Raw genomic sequence first — 21,298 nt, 5'->3', positions numbered from 1 at the left:
TTTCCTCATCTAATAAGGAATGGAAGCTGAGAGCAATATTATTTTTGGTCTTATGGGCTTGCAGCCATTCTTTAAGATCTGTTAAAATGACTATTAATTCTTTCTGAGTTTTAACTTCAGTAGTTTTGAATAAATGCTTAATTGATGAGTAGAGCTTCCTGTAATACAGGATAATTTCCTGTGTTCCCTTTGATAATCAAATGACAGCTGGCTCTTACTTTGATAACAACATGACTGTGCTGCAATCTGGTGTTGTGTAATGACTTTGGGATGCTTGTGGAGATTGCTGTGTTTAGAAATCCAGCTATGGAAGGCTTTGTTGAATGTGGGATCAGTCATTCTGTTCTGCTGCAGTGCAGTTAGCCTGAAACATCTCCTCCTGCCTGCTGCAGGGGACCAAGAGGTGATTCAATAGGCAAAAGTAAAGGTTTCCCTGCTGAGGGCTCAACCTCAGCCCCCCAGCATCTCTTCCACTCCATTACAGATTGAGAAGGGCCTGATGTTCCTCTCAGCTTGTTCTTCTGATGCCCAGAAACCTCTTCTGTTATCCATTCTACATTTACTGATCTCCCTTTTGTTTATCAGCTTAAACTGAAATATCCTTTAGCTGAAGTGGTTGGGTTTTCCTTGCTGTATATATTTGTGCACTTGAAGAGATGAGTTTTCTCCTCTTTGGCCTTTTTTTGATTAGTCTAAAGAAAGCAATCATCCATTTTTTGACTCTTGCTGTTGGGCAGCACTTTGATGTTTTCCAGTTGAGATTGGTTTCAAGCACAGGTAATAGTAAAATGCTAATTGACATTTTTAATAATAATGTGGTCTTCAAGATGGGGTTTCCTCAATGCCTTGAGCTGTAGTAGTGATTCTCTCCTGCCTTTATTGGAATCCTAGGTAGCTAATTATGTTTTTTAAAGTCTTTCCACATTTTTTAGCATGATAGCACAAGTTAAAGGATAGCTAGCAAAGTTTTTGCATTCCTCTTTTTCCATTTGTACTCGGCTCATAGCAGAACTTCTTGAATATGTACTTTATGCATTCTTGTTTTCTCCCTTCCCACTGTGGATTTTCCTATCTAGATCTGAATTTCAGCTGTTACTGAGTTCTTTGGTGTTCAGGATGTCACACAGTTGGGTGTGAGCTGCCAAATGTTCCTGCAGGTTCCACTTCCCATGAGAAATTTTAATAAAAATCATCAGCTTGAGAACATACTCTTCTGAAATTAGCCTGGAAGTCTTCCTATAGCTTCTCTGCCTTGTTTTCTTCATGAAATGTCAGAAAACAAGGCTGGGAAAAAGCCTGCAAAGGTCCAGCATATTCCTTCACAGCAGGCCAAACAACAGCCATCGTGTTTGCTTGTCAGATTTATGTCCATTGCTGTCATCTTTTTAAGGAACATCCCAATTCTCTTTGTGCTTCTTTTAGTGCTTTGCTGTCTTGGTTATTGCTTTGTTTGTAATCTTCTTTTAGCTGGTTCTTCTTACCATAAAATCATCATACTGACTCAATTTTATCCATGTAATGAATTATTTTCTTCCTTAACATTGTCTCAAATGCTTTATTAAAATCCATATAATAATGGAATTCATAGACTGGACATGAGGAAGCATTTCTTTACCAAGAGAATGTTAAACATGGGATAGGCTTCCTGGAGAGGTGGTTGGTACCATTAAATGTTGGGTTTTGGGGGTTTTTTGCCTCTGTTAAGCTTGGGGTTGAAAGCACTTGAGATGATATTTTGTGTTCAGACTCAAATGTTTTTTATTTATTTTTTTTTTATTACAGTCTTACAAGTTGTGACTTCTACAGCATTCTAACAAGCTACAAAATCTATCTTTTTTTTACAAGGTCTTTTAAGGCTAAACTCTCTAATTAGGAAATAACACCTGAATTATGTTCACCTTTAACTCAATAACTAATCACCTGAAGTCTGCAATGTGGACTTTTCTAACTAATTACAAAATACCAGCCAAACCCAGGAAGAAGAAGGTGAAGAAGATCAGCTAGCCACTGCCTTAAAACTTCTATCTTGCTTTTTATATTTTGCTGTATTCTAAAACCTTAAACTCTAAGTTTTCCACCATGTGGTATTACACACTTCTATTCAAACTTCACACTTGTAATCCCAGTGCTATCAATCAATTTTGGAAGCTTTTCCCATGGCTTCAGGTCCAATAAAGTATTCTCTTGTGGGTCTGTGCCTTTTAGCACAGGAAGTTTGACATTCTCAGCATCCAGGGTTCTGCCAGTTGGCATCCCAAACCTGTCAGTGTTTCAGAGGCATTTGGACAATGCCTTTAACAACAAATTCCAGGTTTTGGTCACCCTGAACTGGTCAGGCAGTCGGACTGGATGATGATTGTAGTTCCAACTGAAATAGTCTGTTCTGTTCTATACATAATCATTTCCCAATTTAATAATTTTAATGCTTAATTCACTGGTTTTAATTAATTTTGTCCTGGTGCAGCTTCCTGGAGGAGTTAGATCCATGGAAGCAGCAGCTCTTGCTGTTGTGTGATGAGCTGCCTTTCCCCCTCTTCCTCAGCTCTCTCTGGGGCTCCTGGGAAAGCAGGAATTCTGCACTGAGATCATAGCTGTGGTTATGATTTTTCTTCCCCTCAGGAGGCTCCTGTGCCTACTCCAGTGCCAACACCCCAGGCCACACCACCACCAACACCACCTTCAGAAAAAGAATTGCCTCAGGTCAAAACTCCAGATTCATCTCCATCTCCTCCAGAGATGAGTGGGGATGTTCATGAACATGAAAAAATTAAAGAAACAGGTATTGAAAATAATAATTGAAGTTTAGATGTAGCAAATATGCTTTAATCTACTGCCTTTAATTTTCTTCTTCAAAGAAATGTTATCTCTCACGATAAATATTCTTGAGGCTATAATTCAAGTGGAAACTCATGTTCTACAAAAATTTATGGTCTAATTTATATAGAAAGCAAACATCTTTTATTTGGTAACAGCTCTATTTTGAAAATTAATGCACATTTCTATGGTCTGTGTGATTTCCACCCTTCCCAACCCCTCCACAATTTCTCACATCAGAAAAATAGCTATCTTTTGCTCCTTCCTGTGCTTGTAATGTTAATTTAATCAAATGTACACTCTTCAAGTAAAGCAGCTTGATTTTTTTAAATGCAGAGCAGTCTCCCTTAAGGAAGAAATTGAGGTTTTATTCTAACTTCTTCAGGTGCCAGCACTGTACTTAAAAGAAGCAATTCTTAATCTAGCCTTTATAACTATCAAAAGCTATCACAAAAACTGCAAGTGCTTGGTAGAACTGACTCTCTCTGTCTGATACAGACTTCCTGCTTTCCTTTCTGATCTGAAATTTGGCTTCCCACGTGCAGGAGTTGAGATTGCAGCTGCCACGCGCCCTGTGGTCACTCCTGTGGTCACTCCTGTGGTCACCCCTGTCATCACACCTTCCCCAGTAGCCACACCAAGCCCTCCTGTCTCAGAATGGGGCTCCCAGGCTGAAAAAAGGGAAAGTCCAAAGCTTCCAAACCCGTGGGATGGTGCAGAACTTCCTCTGGAAGAAGAGAACCCCAGTCCTGTCCCTGAAGAGCCATTCTGCCCTGAGACTGTGTGAGTTCAACAGGTTGCACAATTTTCTCATTTCTTAAAAACTGAAATATGTATATTCTTTCTACAGATATGCTCAAAAACTGAGAAAGAAATGCTTAATGTATACATCAGGAGGCATTTGAGATAAGGCAGGACTGGGTTTTCATTTTTTTTAATTGCTTGAAGGGCAGTTTAGAGAAAAATATAAAATCAGGGCCTTTCTCAGGGTTTATCAGCCCTTATTCATTGCCCTGCTGAACACTGTACTTGGTTTGCAACACCTGCCACTAACACGTAGAGTGACAATGAAATATTGTGTTATTAGCATTTAAATTTTTGGGTTACCTCCTTGGGAATACACAGGGTAATTTTTAGTTATAACCAGAAACTCACAGATAACATTATTTAACCATATTAACTCTTGAACTGTTCTGTAAAATGCTGTGCTCTCACATTGGAAAAAATAGTTCAGAATTAGTTTCTTTTCAGAATTAGTTCTTTTCAGAATTAGTTCTTTTCAGTATTGAATTAAGATGCTGGTCTGCACTGTTGGGTGTGTCGTGGTGTATTCACAGTGCACGTTGTGTCCTTGCAGGGAGATGTCAGTGGCCAATGATGAGGAACCAGAGGCCTTGGTTTCCCCATCTCAGCAGCTGCCAGGGAGGCCCTTGGAGCCTCTGCCCTGCCCTGCCCAGGTGCCATCACCTGTGCCCACGGTGAGCTCTGGGGTGTCCAGCCAGGAGAGCAGCCTCACTCCCACAGGGACTGAGACCACAGACAGACCCCTCTCAGAAGGGGAGGTGCTTTTCCCCTATGGACAGCCACTGCCTGCAGCAGGTAACCAACTGTGGGAATCAGAATTAGAATTATTTCTTATTCTTATAAAGCTGCAAGCATTAACTTCCAGTTAGCAAAGATTGACAAGGCTTTGTTGTTCTTTTTCCTGTCACTGAACAAAATGCTGCTGTTGATTAAAGAAAAAAATATTCAATCTGCTCTTTTGTCATGAGATCAACTTGGAAAATAATTGGGACTTGTCTTGCTTAAGTACCATGTGGTACTAAGTTGTTATTGTGAAGTGTAAGAAATAGGAAAAGAAATATGAAAATATGTCTTCATAATAGACATCCAGCAGTAAGAATTTCCAAATTTACTGAAGCACAGTGTTGCACTTAAAGAATGTGGCTTGGGTTTCCTGTCATGTAACTTGAATGTTTTTAATAGTTGTAACATAAAATATTTTTCAGCCTTAGCAGAAGGAGGATTATCTTTTCCAAACCTGGCTGAGAGCTTATCCAGTACTCTCCAAGATGCCAATGAAATGGTAAGGAACTCTTTCACAGAGAATCAGAGATAATGTGGGTCCCACCTTGGGCATCCTGCTGAATTGGATGTGCTTTAAACATTTTCGCTCACCAACTTTTTTAACTCACACTTTTAAACTGCATACTGACAAAGAGTGTTAGAATTTCAGAACACCAGAGGAAAAGAAACCACATTATACAAACTAATTTATGTTTTAAAAAAGTTGGATAATTCATATACTTCTGTAGGTGAGAGATAGCTATTATGCACTTTCATTTCTTTATTGTTTCTAGTTTTAAGGCATCTTAAACAGAATAGAACATTGCTATGCTCTGAGCTGTTGCAGCTTTGAGCCATCTTTTAATTGCTTGCATGATTAAATTATTCAAGTGGGTTAGCTGAGGCTGGAGTTAGTTAAAGCTGCTTAAAACATCAGAATAGTTTTTTATCCAATGTCTGCTGTAGTCCATGGTTCTGGAAGCCTCCCAAGTCAAGATAGTCTCCATTCCCTTTCTCTTTTGGTATTCCTCAAATGCCTGGACTTTCCCTCTCTGACTTTGTGTAAAGCCTCTTGGTAAGATGTAGCTGTGACATAAATTATGGGAGACATGATGGAGAAGAGAAAGCTCTGGGGGGGACCTTATCCATGTATAAATATGTGGTGGAAAGAAGTAACAAAGACACAGGATGGAATTCAGGAGATTTGGTTGAAACATAGAAGATGTTTTTACTGTGGAGTGGCCAAGCACTGAAAGAAGAGCTGCCTTGGGCAGCTGGGTTGGGCTAGACAATGCCCAGAGGTCCCTTCCAAGCTCCACAAGGCAAGTTTAATGTTCTGGAGCAGGAGTCCCCTTCTCCTGGCCTATCCTTCCTACCCATTTCTGCACATTCTTGGGCACACCTCCCTGTACAGAGCTTCCCATGAACATCCATGATTCCAGTCCCAGCATCAGAGAACATCCTCAGCTGGAAGGGACCCAGGAGAATGATCAAGTCCCAGCTCCTGGCTCTGCACAGAACCCCCCCAAAACATCCACCACAGTTGTGAGACTGCCCTGGACTGGCAGATCTTTGGGTGCCTCCTCTGTCAGCCACACTTCTCCCCTAAACTCTGGGCTTAAAGCTCTGATAACAGACAACCCTAAATTAAAGTTCTCTTCATCAAAGGAGCATTTGCTTGCTGAGATGTTCTTCCCTCTCTTTGTCAGCTGGATTGGAGCTCCTTCTAGTATTTCTCCATCCTCAATTCAGGCTGTTTGGTTGAGGAAGGTAATTCCTTGCTGGTGAGAGCAGCTCTGCAGCCAGATTGTTGCTAGCAGAGGATGTGTGAAGATTTAACTGTTTCCCTGATCTTTGGAGGCCTGAAGGGTCTTGTTCCCCTTGAAGTGTTGCAGTCTTTTTTATCAAATAAAGAATGTGCATGTCTGTGGGTAAAAGAAAACAGTGTGTCATCTGTTTGCTTATTTTTAAATGCTTGAATTTTCATGACATAATTTTTCAGTGTGGAAACTTACTGTTAAAAAAAGCTTAGTTATGAACTAAAGTAAGAATGATTCAAATTCCTACCAAAACCCAGTTTTGAAGCATGTATTATGTGGATTTCTCTGTTTGTTTCTTTGTTCTAGGATTATGATCCTCCAAGTGAAGGGCAGGTGGTGAGGAGAATGGGCAAAGGCTGTCACAGGGATCCTGTCCTGGCTCTTTTAACCAAATTAAATCAAGCACCTCTTTTTGTACAAGAAAGAATAGAGCACTCAGAGGTAACTTACAGTCCTTAGCTTTCCAGTACAGTAGTTTTGAAGTGATTCTTTCCTACTCAAAAGTAGATAACATATCTCAAATTTATCCTTGCTGTTGGCTGTAAAAACAGCTTCATACACTTCATTCCCTGCTGCAAGTGATCCCACTTCTGTTGGCTTTATTCTTGTGTAAAACTCTTAAAAAACACTGAAGTCTCAGGGCTATAAACAAACTGTACATCCTGTGTACCTCATTTTCCAGGTGTGTGACTGTCCCCATGTCCCAGGTTTGTCCTGTCACTTGGAGTACCAGGGAATTTTCTGTCATTTCAGCAATTAAGTATTTGTACTGTCAACAGTACAAATACACTGCATTTAACAGCCAGAGGAGTGTTTTAGGGAGCTATGAAGAACAACTCAGCAAGTGTTTACATGTACTTTGCACATGCTGTTGATACTGATCTTGGAACAAAACCTCAAAAATTCCTATTCAGTTGGCAGGAAAAAAAGAGACTCACAGAAAAATGAAATTATCTGCATCACAATTTTTTTGTCACACATCTGAGTTATTTCTGTGTTGGAAAATAGCAGTTTGTACTGAGTGTTCATTCTAACTGACATAGCTGGAGGAATGTTTGAAGGAAATGAACTTTGAATGCTGCAGCAATGGTTCATGAACACATTTATTTACAGCAGATCTTGTTTTTTTGTGATGCTACTGATGCATATGCAGTTTCTTCCTTCTGTCTTGGTCAGTTTAGTCTAAATAATTACCAACTTGACTCACCTCCTTGGCTCTTCCTTTGTCTTTATTTTGCTAATGAGCTCTGGTGGCTGGACTTGGTGAAAAGCGTTCTCCAGTGTTAACTCCCAAGTCTGCCTGTAATTGCAGTGCCATTTTCTCGTCAGTGCTGCCTGCTCTGCTTTGCTTTTTCCCTTTCCCATAGTCACAGACCAGTCAGTCTGTCCATCCAAGTCATTCATAAACTCCCCCCAGATTCTGGCAAGATGTCTCTTCTCCTTCAGAGGAGAATCAAGATTCTCCTGGATGTTCCCTGTATGGCCTTAGACTGATACTGTGCACATGTGTGTGTGTATTCCACCTGATTTTCTGACGTGGAAGCAAGCTGGATTTAACCTGCAGCTTTAAAAGTCAGGATCCAAGGAACCATCCCTATTTTTAGTGCCCTCCAAACCTACTTGAAAGTTGAAGCTTTTATCTGACATGCAGTGCAGAGAGTCAATAGCTTTTAGATGCTGCCAATGTTTCAAGGTCAGGCAGTCAACAGTGGCCAAATCTATAAATATCAAAGGCTTCATGTGCTAAAAATGTAGCTTAGGTTCTGATCATGTACAGATACCACTAACAAAATAAATGATGTTTGGCTGCAAGTGTTTCTTTTCTGTCCTTCTGATAAATGCAGATTTTCATTTCAAACCCAGATGATATCTCCATGGCTTGTTTTCTTCATCCAATGCAAATGGAATAAACTTCAGTTTATAAAAGCTTTCAGGGTTAATGTAATTAGAAAACAATACCTGGGTTTGGAAGACTTGGACTGGGTTTTTATATGTGCTGTGGTTTTGGTGTTCTCTGCAGGATTCTGATGGCAGCATTGGGGAGCTCAGTGAAGGTCAGAGGCCAAGGCTGTCCAGGGCACAGGAGAGAATCCTGATGGGAAATTCCATTTTTATGGAGCATCCAGCTGCCCAGAGCTTTGGGAACAGACCATACCAGGCTCTCCGTTCTGCATCTCCAGGGCAGCTTGCCCAAATTGGAGGTACAGTTACAGTTACATTCTTATTTCTTCTCTATGATATTCATGTGGATTCTGAGGATTTTCCATAACAGAATCTGAAATCATTTCAGACCACACATTCAAAATCCAATATTTACAGGCAATTCCTACAATGAAATGATTAGTGTTCCTCTTTCAAGAAGTGGATTTAATTCAAGCCTTGTCTTCACTCTTCTTAGCAATTTCCTACAATTGGAATAAAAATCATGGCAAATACCCATTTGCCTGTACAAAAGTTAACTTGTAAAGTGTGTATGTTATTCTTTTAAGTCAAATTCAGTTCTGAGTAACAGATGGAAGCAGTTTCCATTGGACAGGTGTTAGCACCAGCACTTCAAGCTGCTTCTCTCTGTCCCCTTGCTCAGCCCTGCTCCTCTTTGCTGTTACCACTCCATCGTGGTGATACTGCAGTGCCTCATAAATGGCAATATATTTTAGCTTCACATATTCCTCTAATGATGTGGAAATGGATTTTTTTCCCAGATGGATAGCTGAGGCACACACATCTTGTACAAAGCAGGGAGTTGCTGTTGGAAAAGCAGGAAAATTTATTTTATTTCAGTTGAAAGTAGTGCTGAAAGCAGTGGTTCTTCCTCTTCCTTATTTTTTATCCCAGGTTCTCTGTTGTTATCTGAAAATGTGCTTCTAAAATTGTTTCATGTAGCTGCTGCAAGCATGTAGAAAGTCTTTATTTTGTTGACTGTGTTTTTAAATATGTTTAAACTAAACTGAAATAATTACTTAGCTGTTGCAACACAAACGTGGTTGCACTGATTCATCAAAAGTTGTGTAAATTAAAGTGATCAAACAGCTGCTTTTCTGTCCTTTTAATTTTCACATTTATGAATTTGACAAGAGAAGCTTATCTCACATTATTAACCCTTGACCAGTAGGAAGTGGATTGAAATTAAATGTATTTAACACGTGGCAAAAACAATCTTGGAGAAAATAAAATATTTGCTTGGTTTTGAAGTGATTAACATTTGAACTGGTCACACAGAGAGTAACCTTTTAAACCAGCTATGACCTAACATTTTGGACAACTACACCAGTGTCAGCCTTGAAAATATATTCTGATACTTTATATATTATCAAACTTTTTCTTTAAAGTAGTTTGTTGAAGGTTCTTTGAGAATTGGTTGCATGAGGTTTCCTGAGATAAGAGATTTCTCTGAGTCACATGTTTGACTCTGTGTTGGTAGAGGTCAGTCAGCACTAAGGACACTGATGTAGCAATAAATCAGTGATCAGATCATCTGCAGATAGTGCAGGACAAGGGGAATGGTTTTAACTCAACAGGAGAGATTTAGATTAAATGTGGTGAAAAAATTCTTCCCTGTGAGGGTGTGGGGCCCTGGCCCAGAGGAGCTGTGGCTGCTCCTGGATCCCTGGCAGTGTTCCAGGCCAGGCTGGATGGGGATTGGAGCACCCTGGGATATGGAAGGAGTCCCTGCCCATGGCAGGGGGGTGAACAGGATGGGGTTTAAGGTCCCTTCCAGCTCACACCATTCTGGGATTTCTCAGGTTCTGTAAGTCTGTAGTGGTGCTCAGGACCATGGAGTTGGAAGATGCCTGTTAATGGCAGAACCTGTCTCTATGTCTGTCTGTCCTTCTGCCCTCCTTTCCCACACTAGCCGTGGCTGTATCTGGCATAACAGGGTTGTATCTCCTTGTATTTTTACAAAGCAATTTTAAAATTTTTTAAATTTTTGACAGTCCAGTAAATATCTTAACACTTTTCAAACCAGCTCCTGCATGTGATGATAATCCACCAGCAGTGTGTTTCTCTACTGATTTTTATACTCATCCCTAAATCTTGTAATGTTGTTTTTAGTTTTTTTTGCAGCATATTTTTGAGAGGAGGCAAGTGTCCTGTACTAACTACCATAGGGCAATGTCCTGTGCTTTTGCATAATCTTTATAATCCCAGACTGAGTTCTGTTGCATTCTGATGATTTTTAATTTAGCTTCCCTCCCTCCCCACCTCTGAGCACAGCACAGTAATTTGTTGCATTGCTAAGGAAACAACATTGTATAAAAGCTTGGATCTGCTTTCAAGACAGGAGTTGTTTTCACATCAAGGAGGAACAGAAATCCTTGTTTCTAAGTCCTTTTGTTACTGAAGTCAACACTGAATAGAAGAAAACAATCTGGTTTTGGAGGGAGGGTCAGGTGAAGGTTGGAAGGAATGATCTGTGATTGTTTCCATTTTCCTTCCAGACCTTTTTTCTCTCTGCACTGGGATGTGATTGCCTGTCCTTCAGTGCAAGTCAACTATTTCCTGACAGCCACAGCAGCTACAATGCAGGGCCATCATTTTATTTGGTAATTAATGATAGTTAAACCATGGGTGTCAGACTTCACCTATTTCAGGGTGTGCATCTCTGCACATGAAACCTTGCAGTGGATACTCAGCTCCTCTGGCAGAATGAGTCACCCCCAGAGGTGTCTGCAGGAATTTTGGGGATTGTGTGGTTTTTTGTGGGTTGTTTTAAGTTTTGTGACCAGTTTTTATTTGTATTATGGGAACACAGTGTCCATTTGTGGGATGCAGAAGGTGTTGCTCACGTAGGTCCATTGCAGCATCTTGATGATCAGTCATTTATAAACCCTTGTTTTCAATGCTAAAAGTCAGGGATATAAAAACCAACATGCAAATGAAATGTGGCACATGCAGTCTTAAAGTGAACAATAATTACAGTTAATTAAGCAATGATTATAGTTAATTAGGCTTAAAATTAATTCTTTGGCTCTGTATGATAGCAGAAGGCTAAAGTTAGTTCATGAGCTGTCAGTACATTTTTCATAAAGATGTTTTACACACTTGCAGGCTGCAAAGCCATGATAAATGTTGGATTAGAGAGCAAATTATCCCTTTAAAAGAGACTATATACAGGTTTCTTTTAGTTCATACAGGAGTGAAATATTTAATGAAGAAGCTTTTCCAATTTCTTTGCAGTAAGTGTGATAAAGCTCATTAAGCACATAATGGTATGATGAACTGTACAGCTCTGAAGCTTTCTCAGATGCTGCCACATTAGAAATCTACAGATGATAAAGCTGATTTATTCTTTCAATTTCCACAGACATGTATTTCTTATTTCATTTTTATCCTCTCAGGAGCAATTTAAGGGGTATACAATGAGCCATGTAAGGAGGAAATAATTCTCTTTAACATTGCGTGTCCCCCTGTTGGAAGTTTGAAAGGCTGCACATTCTGTCACATGAGTTGACCAGGAGATTATGGCTCCAGCTCATGAAGGAAATTTTTTCTCTCAGCAGAAGTTCTTGGAGATGCAGATACAAGTCCTAGTCCAATGCTTTTGGCTGAACTGGAGTCACAGCCAGGTTCAAATCCTGCTCTGCCAGCTGCCCAGCCAAGCTGCAGAATGACACCACTCCCAGAGGATCTGTCCCAGGTGAGCTGAAAGGATTTTTCCTGTGCCTTGTCAGAAAGAGCAAACTGAAACCTGGGAAAATAAACTTTGCTGTTTCACTCTCATGCCTGACATCACAGAACTGGTTCATTGAGTGACACATTCAGCTGAGCAAAGTGCATGTGTGCAGTAAAGGTGACTGTGTTTCCTGTGACAAATCCTTACAAAATCCCTTCTTTAAAGCTCAGACCTTCTTTTTTTAGCTTTTCTGCACTTCCTCACAGCTTCAGTGGTCTCACAGGATCCAGTCCTATACAACATTCATTGGGGCATTCCCAAGTTTTAGGGCCTCAGTCCTTCAAATGCAGGGTAACATGCTGGATATATGGCTGAGGAGGTGACAATAGAAATACAGAAATTTCCCTCTTGGGTTGTAACCCACTCAGCATTCCAGGAGCTTCATTAGTCCTACCAGGGGCATGGTTGGAAAGGCAGTGAGGATGATGAACCTCAGAGCACTTAAAGGTAGAGGAACATCCTATTGATCTCTGCTTCAAGCCTAGACAGTTAATTTTTGGCTACTTTATTAGTATGTGCTGTTACCTAGAGATGATGGTTTACTTGCTAACTAATTCAAATAACAAGTGGCAAAAGCTATAAATGAGGTGGCAGTCTGCTCTCTAGTATGTGAGGCTTCACAGTGTGTTTGAAAGCATTGTATACTTACCATGGTTGCTGTATTCATGGGTAAATTCTGTCCTTCCCAGAAGTTTTTTTATATTTGATGTTTTATTTGTATTAAAAATAATCTAAAGTATCTTGCATTAAACTGCCTTTGGGTCTGTTTTGAGCCTTAATGTGTATTGTGCCATTGGTGTCTGAGCAGTTCTTAAATTTGTCACCTGAAGTGATGTTCTGCATTATTAGAGAAGTTTTTTAATGTAACACCTCTGTTACTTTGAGCTCACCAGAACAGACTTTCTTGGAATTACTGTTCACAGGCAAAAGTGGATTCTAGCCAAAAGTAACAGGGATAGAGATGGTAACACATGTGCCTTTCACAGAAGATATACAGATAATTATATATTATCCTTTCCTTTATCTGTAGGTAGATACACATTATCTTATCTTTAGAAACTTTTTCTTGCATCTGAACCCTTAGTGTGGCTCTTTTTTTTTTTTTTTTTTTTTTTTTTTTGCCTACTGGCATGTAAAACTCACCCTCCCTTCAAACCACACAACCACAGCCCAGAACCTTCTGTGGTTTTGTTGGGTTTGGTTTGTTCCTGAGTGTGGTTATTCCTGATTTAACTCTACATCACTTTCTCACAGGATAACTCTTTATGAAGTGATCATACTTACAAGTGATTGCCCCATCCAGGAGAGATGTTTACTGTGGTTAAGCCATATTCTGTAATATCCTCTACTAGATCTTTACATCCTTCTGTGAAATTAAAGAATAACCCCTGTACCAGGTGATTTGAAAGCTTGTTGTGACAGCATTTACCTACCTTGTGACAAGGATGATGCTTTCCCCTGCTTTAATTAAGGATGGCATCTGTGTTCAGCTCTGCCATTGGATCTGCCTTGTCACCTGCCTGCAGGAACAGATTTTCTGGTAATTTTACACCAGCAAAGAGAGCAGGAGCTACTGAGGCTTTCAGGATGATTCATTCATTCTGTGCAATGTTTGAGGCAGCAATCACTTCAGACTTGAAGGATTTCCTCACAGGTTAATCACTGACTCTCACATCTTGTTCTTCATCTCCAGACAGTGTTTGCCTTCACTGAAATCAAACTGTATCACCTAGGTACAAAGGCAGAAGACAAATCTATTTAGGAGCAAAGTTTGCTGAGAGACCTGAGAAAATGCAGGATTTCAGATGCTGTCCTGCTGGGCCTTGGCCTTGGCAGGTGATGGCACAGCCTGGGTGGTTCCTGCAGCCTGAGTGAGCAGGATCCTCATGTCAGGGGGGTTTGGCAGGGATGTGGAGCTGCCAGATTTGTTTGCTCCCTGGCACTGGTGTGTAGGTCAGGTTTTCACCAGCAGAAAGAGCCCTGAGTTTTCCCACAGGGCAGGAACAAATGCCTTTTAGTCATGAAGAGTGAAGTCTGTGTGGTCACTCAGTCCAAAACAAATGGCTTAAGTCATACAGGAATTTTCTTATCTACCCAAATTCCTTGGCTGTTCCTCCATTCCTGGCATTAGATTTTTTTTCTTTTTTTTTTTTTTTTTTGAGATTTATATATGCTTTTAGCCACTGTTAGACAGAAAGCCAGACTAAATGCATCTTGACTTTGACCCCTCCTGTCCATTCTTGTGCAACAATGCAGGAATTGAGTGGTTTTTGTGGCCATTTTGCCCCCATGGTCTTAGCTCTAAGAAGCAAGAGAATGACTTGGAGGAAGCTGAGGTCTTCCTATTCTAAATAAATCATTTTGATCATGGGAGGGACAGGAACATTGAAGTCATATTTGCGTGGCTACACATGCCAGAGATGGTAAATCTAAATAATTTGAAGTCCCAAATGCATTGTTAAAATCTTAGAAAATCACTTGGTTGCAAAATATTTTCATAATATTCCTTTGTAAGTATGGATGTTTTTATACAATCTGCATTTTTCAAGTGGGATTGTCACTTTGGTATTCTCATTAGCTTTCATTGTTTAGTATTTCAAAAGACATGGTTTTTTAATCTTCAGGAATGCAGAACTGTAGGTTATGAATCTGTGTTATCTCTAAATTTCTGTTTGCAGCTTGGTTCACTTTAAACTGAGTTTTGCTGTATTACAAATCCAATAGAAAAAACCCAAAACACTTCAGATGGATCCATGAGAACTTTTATATTGCTGATATTTAATATTCATTTAATATACTGGTGTCCTTCAGTCACATTTCCATGAGACCTTCATGCTCTCAGAAAATAATCCCAACTCTGTCTGTTTTAAGAGAAAGTTTAAGTCTTCCAGATAGGCACATAGTGATAGGACAAGGGGCAGTGATTTTAAATTGCCAGAGGGAAGGGTTAGATTAGAGATGAGGAAGGAATTCTTCCCTGGGAGGGTGGGGAGGCCCTGGCACAGGGTGCCCACAGAAGCTGTGGCTGCCCCATCCCTGGAAGTGTCCCAAGACCAGACTGGATGGGGCTTGGAGCAACCAGTTCTAAAAACATGGCCAAGGAAATAAATTTTAGATTTGGCTTGGGTTTTCCAACCTGAGTGCTGAAATTTTTATATTTCTTTTCTCTTTCATCTTTCTCTTACTAGTCAGGTGGGTAATACCTAGGGAGATATCCTGGAGATTGAAGAAAGCCAGGGAAATTTTATGTTCTTTCCACTACATGCTTTGAGTAAAAATTGAAAGTCTCTTGTGTCTTCAGGTCCAAAATGGCACTTTTGCATCCATTCCTGCTGCTCCCAGGATGTTTGTCTAGAGGGAATAGCTGTAACAGAGCTGAATTCTCCTGAAGTCAGATGTAGGGAGAACAAGTGCACGTGTTTAATAAATCCTTAAAAACTTCTTTGGATGTTTCTTGAAGCTGAGTGTAATCTTGCTGTGCTTTGACATCAAAAGTGAGATTTGTAATGTGATTTTAATGCATGATACCTAGGAGGAAAGCCAAGGAGCTGCCCATGTTCAGGCTGTGAGACCCCGAGTTATCTTTGTGAGAAGGAAATCTGAGATGCAACAAGAAGGTAAATCAGTGTCAATATGCAGAGTTCTCTCAGTTAAGCACATCACTTCTAAATATTGTTGTATACTGACATAAGAGTGCTGATTTTTTTTTAAACTTGGTTTTCATTGCTCTACAACATTTCCAGCCATTTCTGAATGCAGTTTATACACATGCACAAAGTTATGGCTGTGTGTGTACAGTTATGTTATTGTGGGGGTGCAAGGAAAGGATGGGAAATTCATCCTGGAGAAGAGAAGGCTCCAGGGAGACCTTAGAGTCCCTTCCAGTGCTTAAATGGGCTCCAAGAGATCTGGAGAGGAACTTTGGATAAGGGAGGGAGTGGCAGGACAGTGGGCAGTGGCTTCCCACTGACAGAGGGCAGGGTCAGATGAAATATTGGGAAGAAATTCTCCCCTGTGAGGGTGCTGAGGCTCTGGCACAGGGTGCCCAGAGCAGCTGTGGCTGCCCCTGGATCCCTGGAAGGGTCCAAGGCCAGGCTGGATGGGACTTGGAGCAAACTGGGATGGTTGAAGGTGTCCCTGCCCATGGCAGGGGGTGGAACTGGATGAGCTTTAAGTTTCCTTCCAGCCCAGTGCATTCTATGATTCTATGAAATGTATCTGTATGGAAGTCATGAGAATCTTGGCAATTAAGTATTTATTTAAATTTGGATTTGCCAAGAGCATTGCAATGTGCATTTTCTGTAGTCAACTGAATCTTGATTGCTTTATAGAGTGCTGTTCAGCAAAGGAGATGTTCATGATGTTGTGATAAAGGGAGTGGCTCCTATGCTTGAGAAAACACAGGATTGCTGCAGGAGACCTGAAAGATAATGTGAAGTTAAGATCATGGAAGTGTGGAAAAAAAAAAGATATTTTCAATGTTAAAATGAGATGGACTTCAAGCTGGTGTGTAACAAAGATTTTCTGTTCTGAAGGACACTAAGTATTATCTCTGCTATTTTTGGAGGTTGCTTAACAGTGTTTGTAAAGGTGTTCAGGATGATGAAAGAGAGGGAGAGAATATCTTTTGTTTATTGTAGTTCAAGTCAGTGTGGGAATAGCATGACTGTGCACATGACTGCCATGGGTAATTGTTTTAGCAGATAAGAAGTTTGTGGAGGTGCTACAGTGAGCTGTGTAGCAGTTTTAATCTTACATTCTAAGAACAAGAATCTAAAAACCTGCCTGTCTGCAATATATGCAATTATAATTGCTCCACCCTAGCACTGAGAAATTCTTCCTTCAAGCCCTTTTAAAAATAATTCTTTGAACTTCTTCCATTTAATTTTTTTAAGAACATCTCATCGAATTCTGAGGGAATTATTCTGCTTCAAATATTTATAAGTGGTAAGAAAAGCCCCAGGCCAATGTTATTGGTCGTGGGACTTGGAACCTGATTTCAAAACCACGGTTTGCATATGAAGAAAGTTATGAATAATGTAAAAATTATCTGTGGATAATTAGTGGAAAAGCATCCAGAGCTGAAATGGCACAACTTAGTGCAGGTCTGTGTTTACCTGTTTTTACCTCTGCATTTATCTGTACTGTAACACAAGGAATTTGGGCATGGCCCAGCTGTGTCTGTGAGCTGAAAACGTGTGACCAGGAGATGGCAGTAGTCAATTTTCTTTGAGAGGGAAAAAAAAAAAGGATGATTTATATACCAGGATAATTGAAATCTCATTCAAAGTATACATATTTAATAAGCCAATAAAAATCTCAATGATTAGAGAATGGAAACAACTGTCTGTCACTATTAACCAGAATGTCTCCTCTCTCTAAGCTTCACCACAGAGACCTTAATCAGGCCAAAAGCTGAGGGTAAAAATTAATAAGAAGCATTTGAAAGAAAAAGGAAAGCTTGCAACATGATAAGTGTACGTGGGTTTAAGTAAATACAACATTTTAAAATTAAGCACATCTGTTAGTATAAGTTCAAAGCACCTTGTTTATAAAAGTTTCATGTCAGATGGTTGCCTTCCCTGGGATAGCAAGGGACAAGGAATGCTTGCCTGGAAATGGAGAAGCATTCTGGAGTCAGGAGCATTTAGGTGCTTTTTCAGAGTTTAAAGGGTAAGTGGTGTGGTTGGTATTAGAGTTTAGGAAATCCAAAGCCCTGAGATGAAGTGTGAATTCGCAGTGTGGGGAGAAAAGGAAGATTGTTTTGGACTTCAAGCTGGATGTTGAAAAGCCATTTTTATGTAATTGGTAAGTACATGACAAGATTGATTCATCTTTTGGTGGCCATAAACATATATACACATTAGAGCTTTCTTTTGTTGTTTAAAAATTTCTGTGGTCTGCAGTGAACATGTGTTTTTACTGAAAGAAAGTTGATTGATGGCTTCTAATGAAAGTTGAAGTTCAGGACTGCTACAATATCATGCCTGAAAGGGTAAAGTCTCCTGAAAAGTTACAACTGAAAATCAAGCCTGGATGTATTATTAATTGAAATGTGTGCCTTCTCTAGACACAGTGGAGACAGTGGTTTGAAAACATTGACTTGTAGTACATAATATACATGCATATATATTTTTGGCTTTACAATACCCTTTAATCTTTGTACCATTCTTTCATATATCTTCATGAATTTAATAGGAGAGTAATTGTTGTGGTTGGTGAATGCTCATATTTCCAGGATTTAAGCATTTTCAGGCTTACATTAAAGGGATTCAGAATTTTTAAAATTAAAATGAAAGAACAGGTGGCAATGCTTGAGTGCAGAGCAATTTTAAACTTTAATATGAGCAGCTCAGAGGTAGATGTATCTTCACTTAATTATTTTCCTACAGCATAGACTCTCAAAATGTGACCTAGAGAGCACAACTTGATGATAGTAATTCCTTTTTATCTCCAGCCAGTGAATTATGTTCAGGCAGTGTAAATACATGGGAAAGGAATATTGGGACACTAAGCAATTGGCTTTGTTGCCACGGAGAGATTGCACAACTGCTTGTGGGAGGAGATGATCTGTGCAATAAATGAATAAGATGACAAGAAGCCCTTGAAACAATCTGTATAAAAACAAAAATTCCATAGTCCTTGTTCAGTATTGAAAATGGGCTGCTTCTGTGTTAGCATTGACATTAGGCTGTATTGAAAGCTGTAATGCTGAAAATATGGCTATAACTAAATACTTCTTTGTCTTTCTTCTTCAGCCAGAAATTGCTCTGAGTTAGGTTTTGGGTAATTTTTTCTTAAAACTATTGTGGAGTGAGGCAAATGTGTAACAGATGCTTCAAGGAAGGAAGGAGATTAGGATAAGGCTAAAGGTCTTTCTTTTTTTTCTTAGAACTGGAACTGTTTTGGTCAAACTCAAGGACTATTCTACTGAAAGCTTACTTTTCCCTTAATATCCTGCTGTTTCTTTTTTTGGCCTGAATTTCACTGAAGGCTTTTGCTAAAGACTCTCCACAGCACCCTGGATATAGCAGCCAGGGAAGCAAAGCAGAGCTCTTCTTCCACAGAGCAGGGAGAACCACCACAACCTGAGAGGCTGAAATAGTTTGTGCAGCCTGTGTTGCTCCTTGAATTTGCCTAATTTCTGAGAAGATCTTAAAAATTGGAGGAATGAAATCACTTGGCTGTAATTAAGGCATTTTTCAGGCAAGTGTTTCATGTAAGTTTTTTTCAGGGTTTCTTCAGAATTCTTGTCACAGACTCACAGGATGGTGTGGGTTGTAAAGGACCTCAAGGATCATTTAGTTCCACCCCCTGCCATGGGCAGGGACACTTCCACCAGACCAGGTTGCTCCAAGCCCCATCCAGCCTGGCCTTGAACTCTTCCAGGGATGTTTTCTGATCTATTTTTCCTCTGCTTTTCCTATCCAGTTACCTCTCTGTGCTATCAGGTGGCTCATTGACATCACTCAGTTAATGGATTTTACATTTGGGCAAGTCAGGAAAGGCAGGGCTGCATTTCCTACAGAGGCTCTGGCTTTTCTCTGTGTAGTACTTAGCTTTTAGGTGCTCCTAGTGGTTTAGAGTGCCAGTTCTCAGGGAGGTTTTGTTTATTCTGCATGTGTCCAGACGAGCTGCACAATAGCCCATGCAGTAGAAAACATGCATATTAGTGATAAAGTGTGCATTCTGAATAATATCCCACATCAGATCCTCAGTTAGCCACATTTGAGAGTTTCTACTGTGAATTCCTCTAAGTAAATATTTAGCTGTGTTATAGTACATTTGGAAAAGGAGCTTTTAATTTCTTGGCTTTTGTAAATATTATTTATCTATTAACGAGTGTCATTTATATCTGTGGCTGCTTCTTTTCCCACTGAGTTACTTCAGTTATTTTTCAGACAAAATGTTTAACCAGCAGTTGGACTTCTCATAGCTTAAGGCAAAGTCTTGTGTGAATTTGTCACTGTGGATGATGTGTCCTGCTGTGGGTGTGTTCTGCTGCTTCAGCTTTGAGTCATGAGGAACCAAACAGCAGGAACTGCTGGAATTTCATGGGACTCTGCACATCCTTGTAGCCATTCCCAAAAAAATCTCTTCCAAGGAAATGCTCCTCTGGTCTCATACAGTTGGCATTTTTCCCCCTCATTTACTTGCCCTAAAGGTGTGAAGAATAGTAACTACAGGCAGGTGAAGCACAACTCTAGTTTATTGTTTGGATTCCTAGAATGTAATTTGATTTTTTGAGGTGCCTAAATGAATTGAAATACAAGTGGTCAGATGGAGAATTTAAAGTAACAAGAGAACACAGTTTATACTTGAAGAAAACTGTCCCAAGCAGTGTCACATTGCCCTGCAGTCTGAGGCTTTGCTGCTGAGGGCTGTGCTCAGGGAGGAGGGATTCTCCTCTGGAGGCCAGGTCCACACCATGTATTGCCAATCTTTATCACTTGGTAATTTCCTTTAACTTCTAAGAAGCTGAGAGTTTGTTCTTCTCTTCCTGCAGCCTTCAGTGTCACAGCTCTCCCTGCTGCAGTGACATTGCTGTGACCTTGTGCTGAGGATTTGCCATGTGCAAAGGCAGGAGATTTCCCTTTTTACCTTCCCTTGGTGCCTGTGTGATGGTGCTTTACCCCCATCATGACACCTGCACAGCTTTCTGTATCCTCACACCTCCCTCCTGCATCCCACCCTGCTCTGTGTGTGTTTGGGTGATCTCTGGAGGGAACCATTTTGCAATTTTCATACAGTAAAAAGAATAAACCCTCCCTTTTGAGAAGATTTTTGTGTTTAAATTTTTTTTTTTTTTTTTTGCTGAATTTCAGGGTGTGTTCCTGTACCAAGCCCCTCCTCTGGTCTGAACACAGCAGCAGGGATTTTCAGTGAAATTCCAGAAGCAGGTGGGATTTTTGTGCAGAGAGGGAAAGAAAAACTTCTTCAAAGTGATGTGATCACTACTGAAAGCATTACTTCTTATGAGACTGTCAAATATTTTGATTTTTTGCTTGTCTTTATTCAGATTTTTAGGGGCTCAAAAGTAAAATATTACAAAATCTCATCTGATTCCCTCTTCGAGCCAAGATTTTAAAGGATCCAGATGATTAATCCAGTGACCTGTGGCATCCCTCTAAGTGTGTTTTATAGATCACAAGTTAAACTTCAGTTAAACTGCTATTTCAGTCATATATGAGGGCTGTAATGTGAAAATATTGAGGGTCCAGTCCCTTTTTCATGCAGATGAGCTGAAAACCTGTGGCACTGCTGCACAAAGCACCCAATGGACATTTGGAGTTGGAACTTTTTCATGGAATTGTGGAATCACAGACAGGTCTGGGTTGGAAAAGACCTTAAAGCTCATCCAGTTCCACCCCTGCCAGGGCAGGGACACCTTCCACTGTCCCAGGCTGCTCCCAGCCCCATCCTT

The 21,298-nt window shown here is 40.2% G+C and overlaps 1 protein-coding gene across 7 annotated transcripts in view; it reads left to right on the top strand.

Moving 5' to 3' along the window:
• Positions 1-21,298, top strand: part of KIAA0586 (KIAA0586 ortholog) — a 70,060-nt gene that overhangs the window by 28,934 nt on the left and 19,828 nt on the right. For 2 of the 7 annotated variants that reach the window (XM_059850554.1, XM_059850553.1), the window contains exons 23-31: positions 2,620-2,779; positions 3,360-3,597; positions 4,172-4,413; positions 4,824-4,900; positions 6,507-6,641; positions 8,221-8,401; positions 11,699-11,838; positions 15,407-15,491; positions 20,700-20,774. In XM_059850554.1, the coding sequence (XP_059706537.1) occupies positions 2,620-2,779; positions 3,360-3,597; positions 4,172-4,413; positions 4,824-4,900; positions 6,507-6,641; positions 8,221-8,401; positions 11,699-11,838; positions 15,407-15,491; positions 20,700-20,774 (1,333 nt within the window). Of the gene's footprint in view, positions 1-2,619; positions 2,780-3,359; positions 3,598-4,171; positions 4,414-4,823; positions 4,901-6,506; positions 6,642-8,220; positions 8,402-11,539; positions 11,669-11,698; positions 11,839-15,406; positions 15,492-20,699; positions 20,775-21,298 lie in introns of those variants that run through there. The other 5 variants (XM_059850556.1, XM_059850557.1, XM_059850558.1 and 2 more) reach the window with 5 other exon arrangements.

This window comes from Haemorhous mexicanus, chromosome 6 (assembly GCF_027477595.1).
Source record: "Haemorhous mexicanus isolate bHaeMex1 chromosome 6, bHaeMex1.pri, whole genome shotgun sequence".
Classification (NCBI taxonomy): domain Eukaryota; kingdom Metazoa; phylum Chordata; class Aves; order Passeriformes; family Fringillidae; genus Haemorhous; species Haemorhous mexicanus.
The sequence above is the reverse complement of the archived record's forward strand: the minus strand, read 5'-3'. Positions and strand labels throughout refer to the sequence as shown.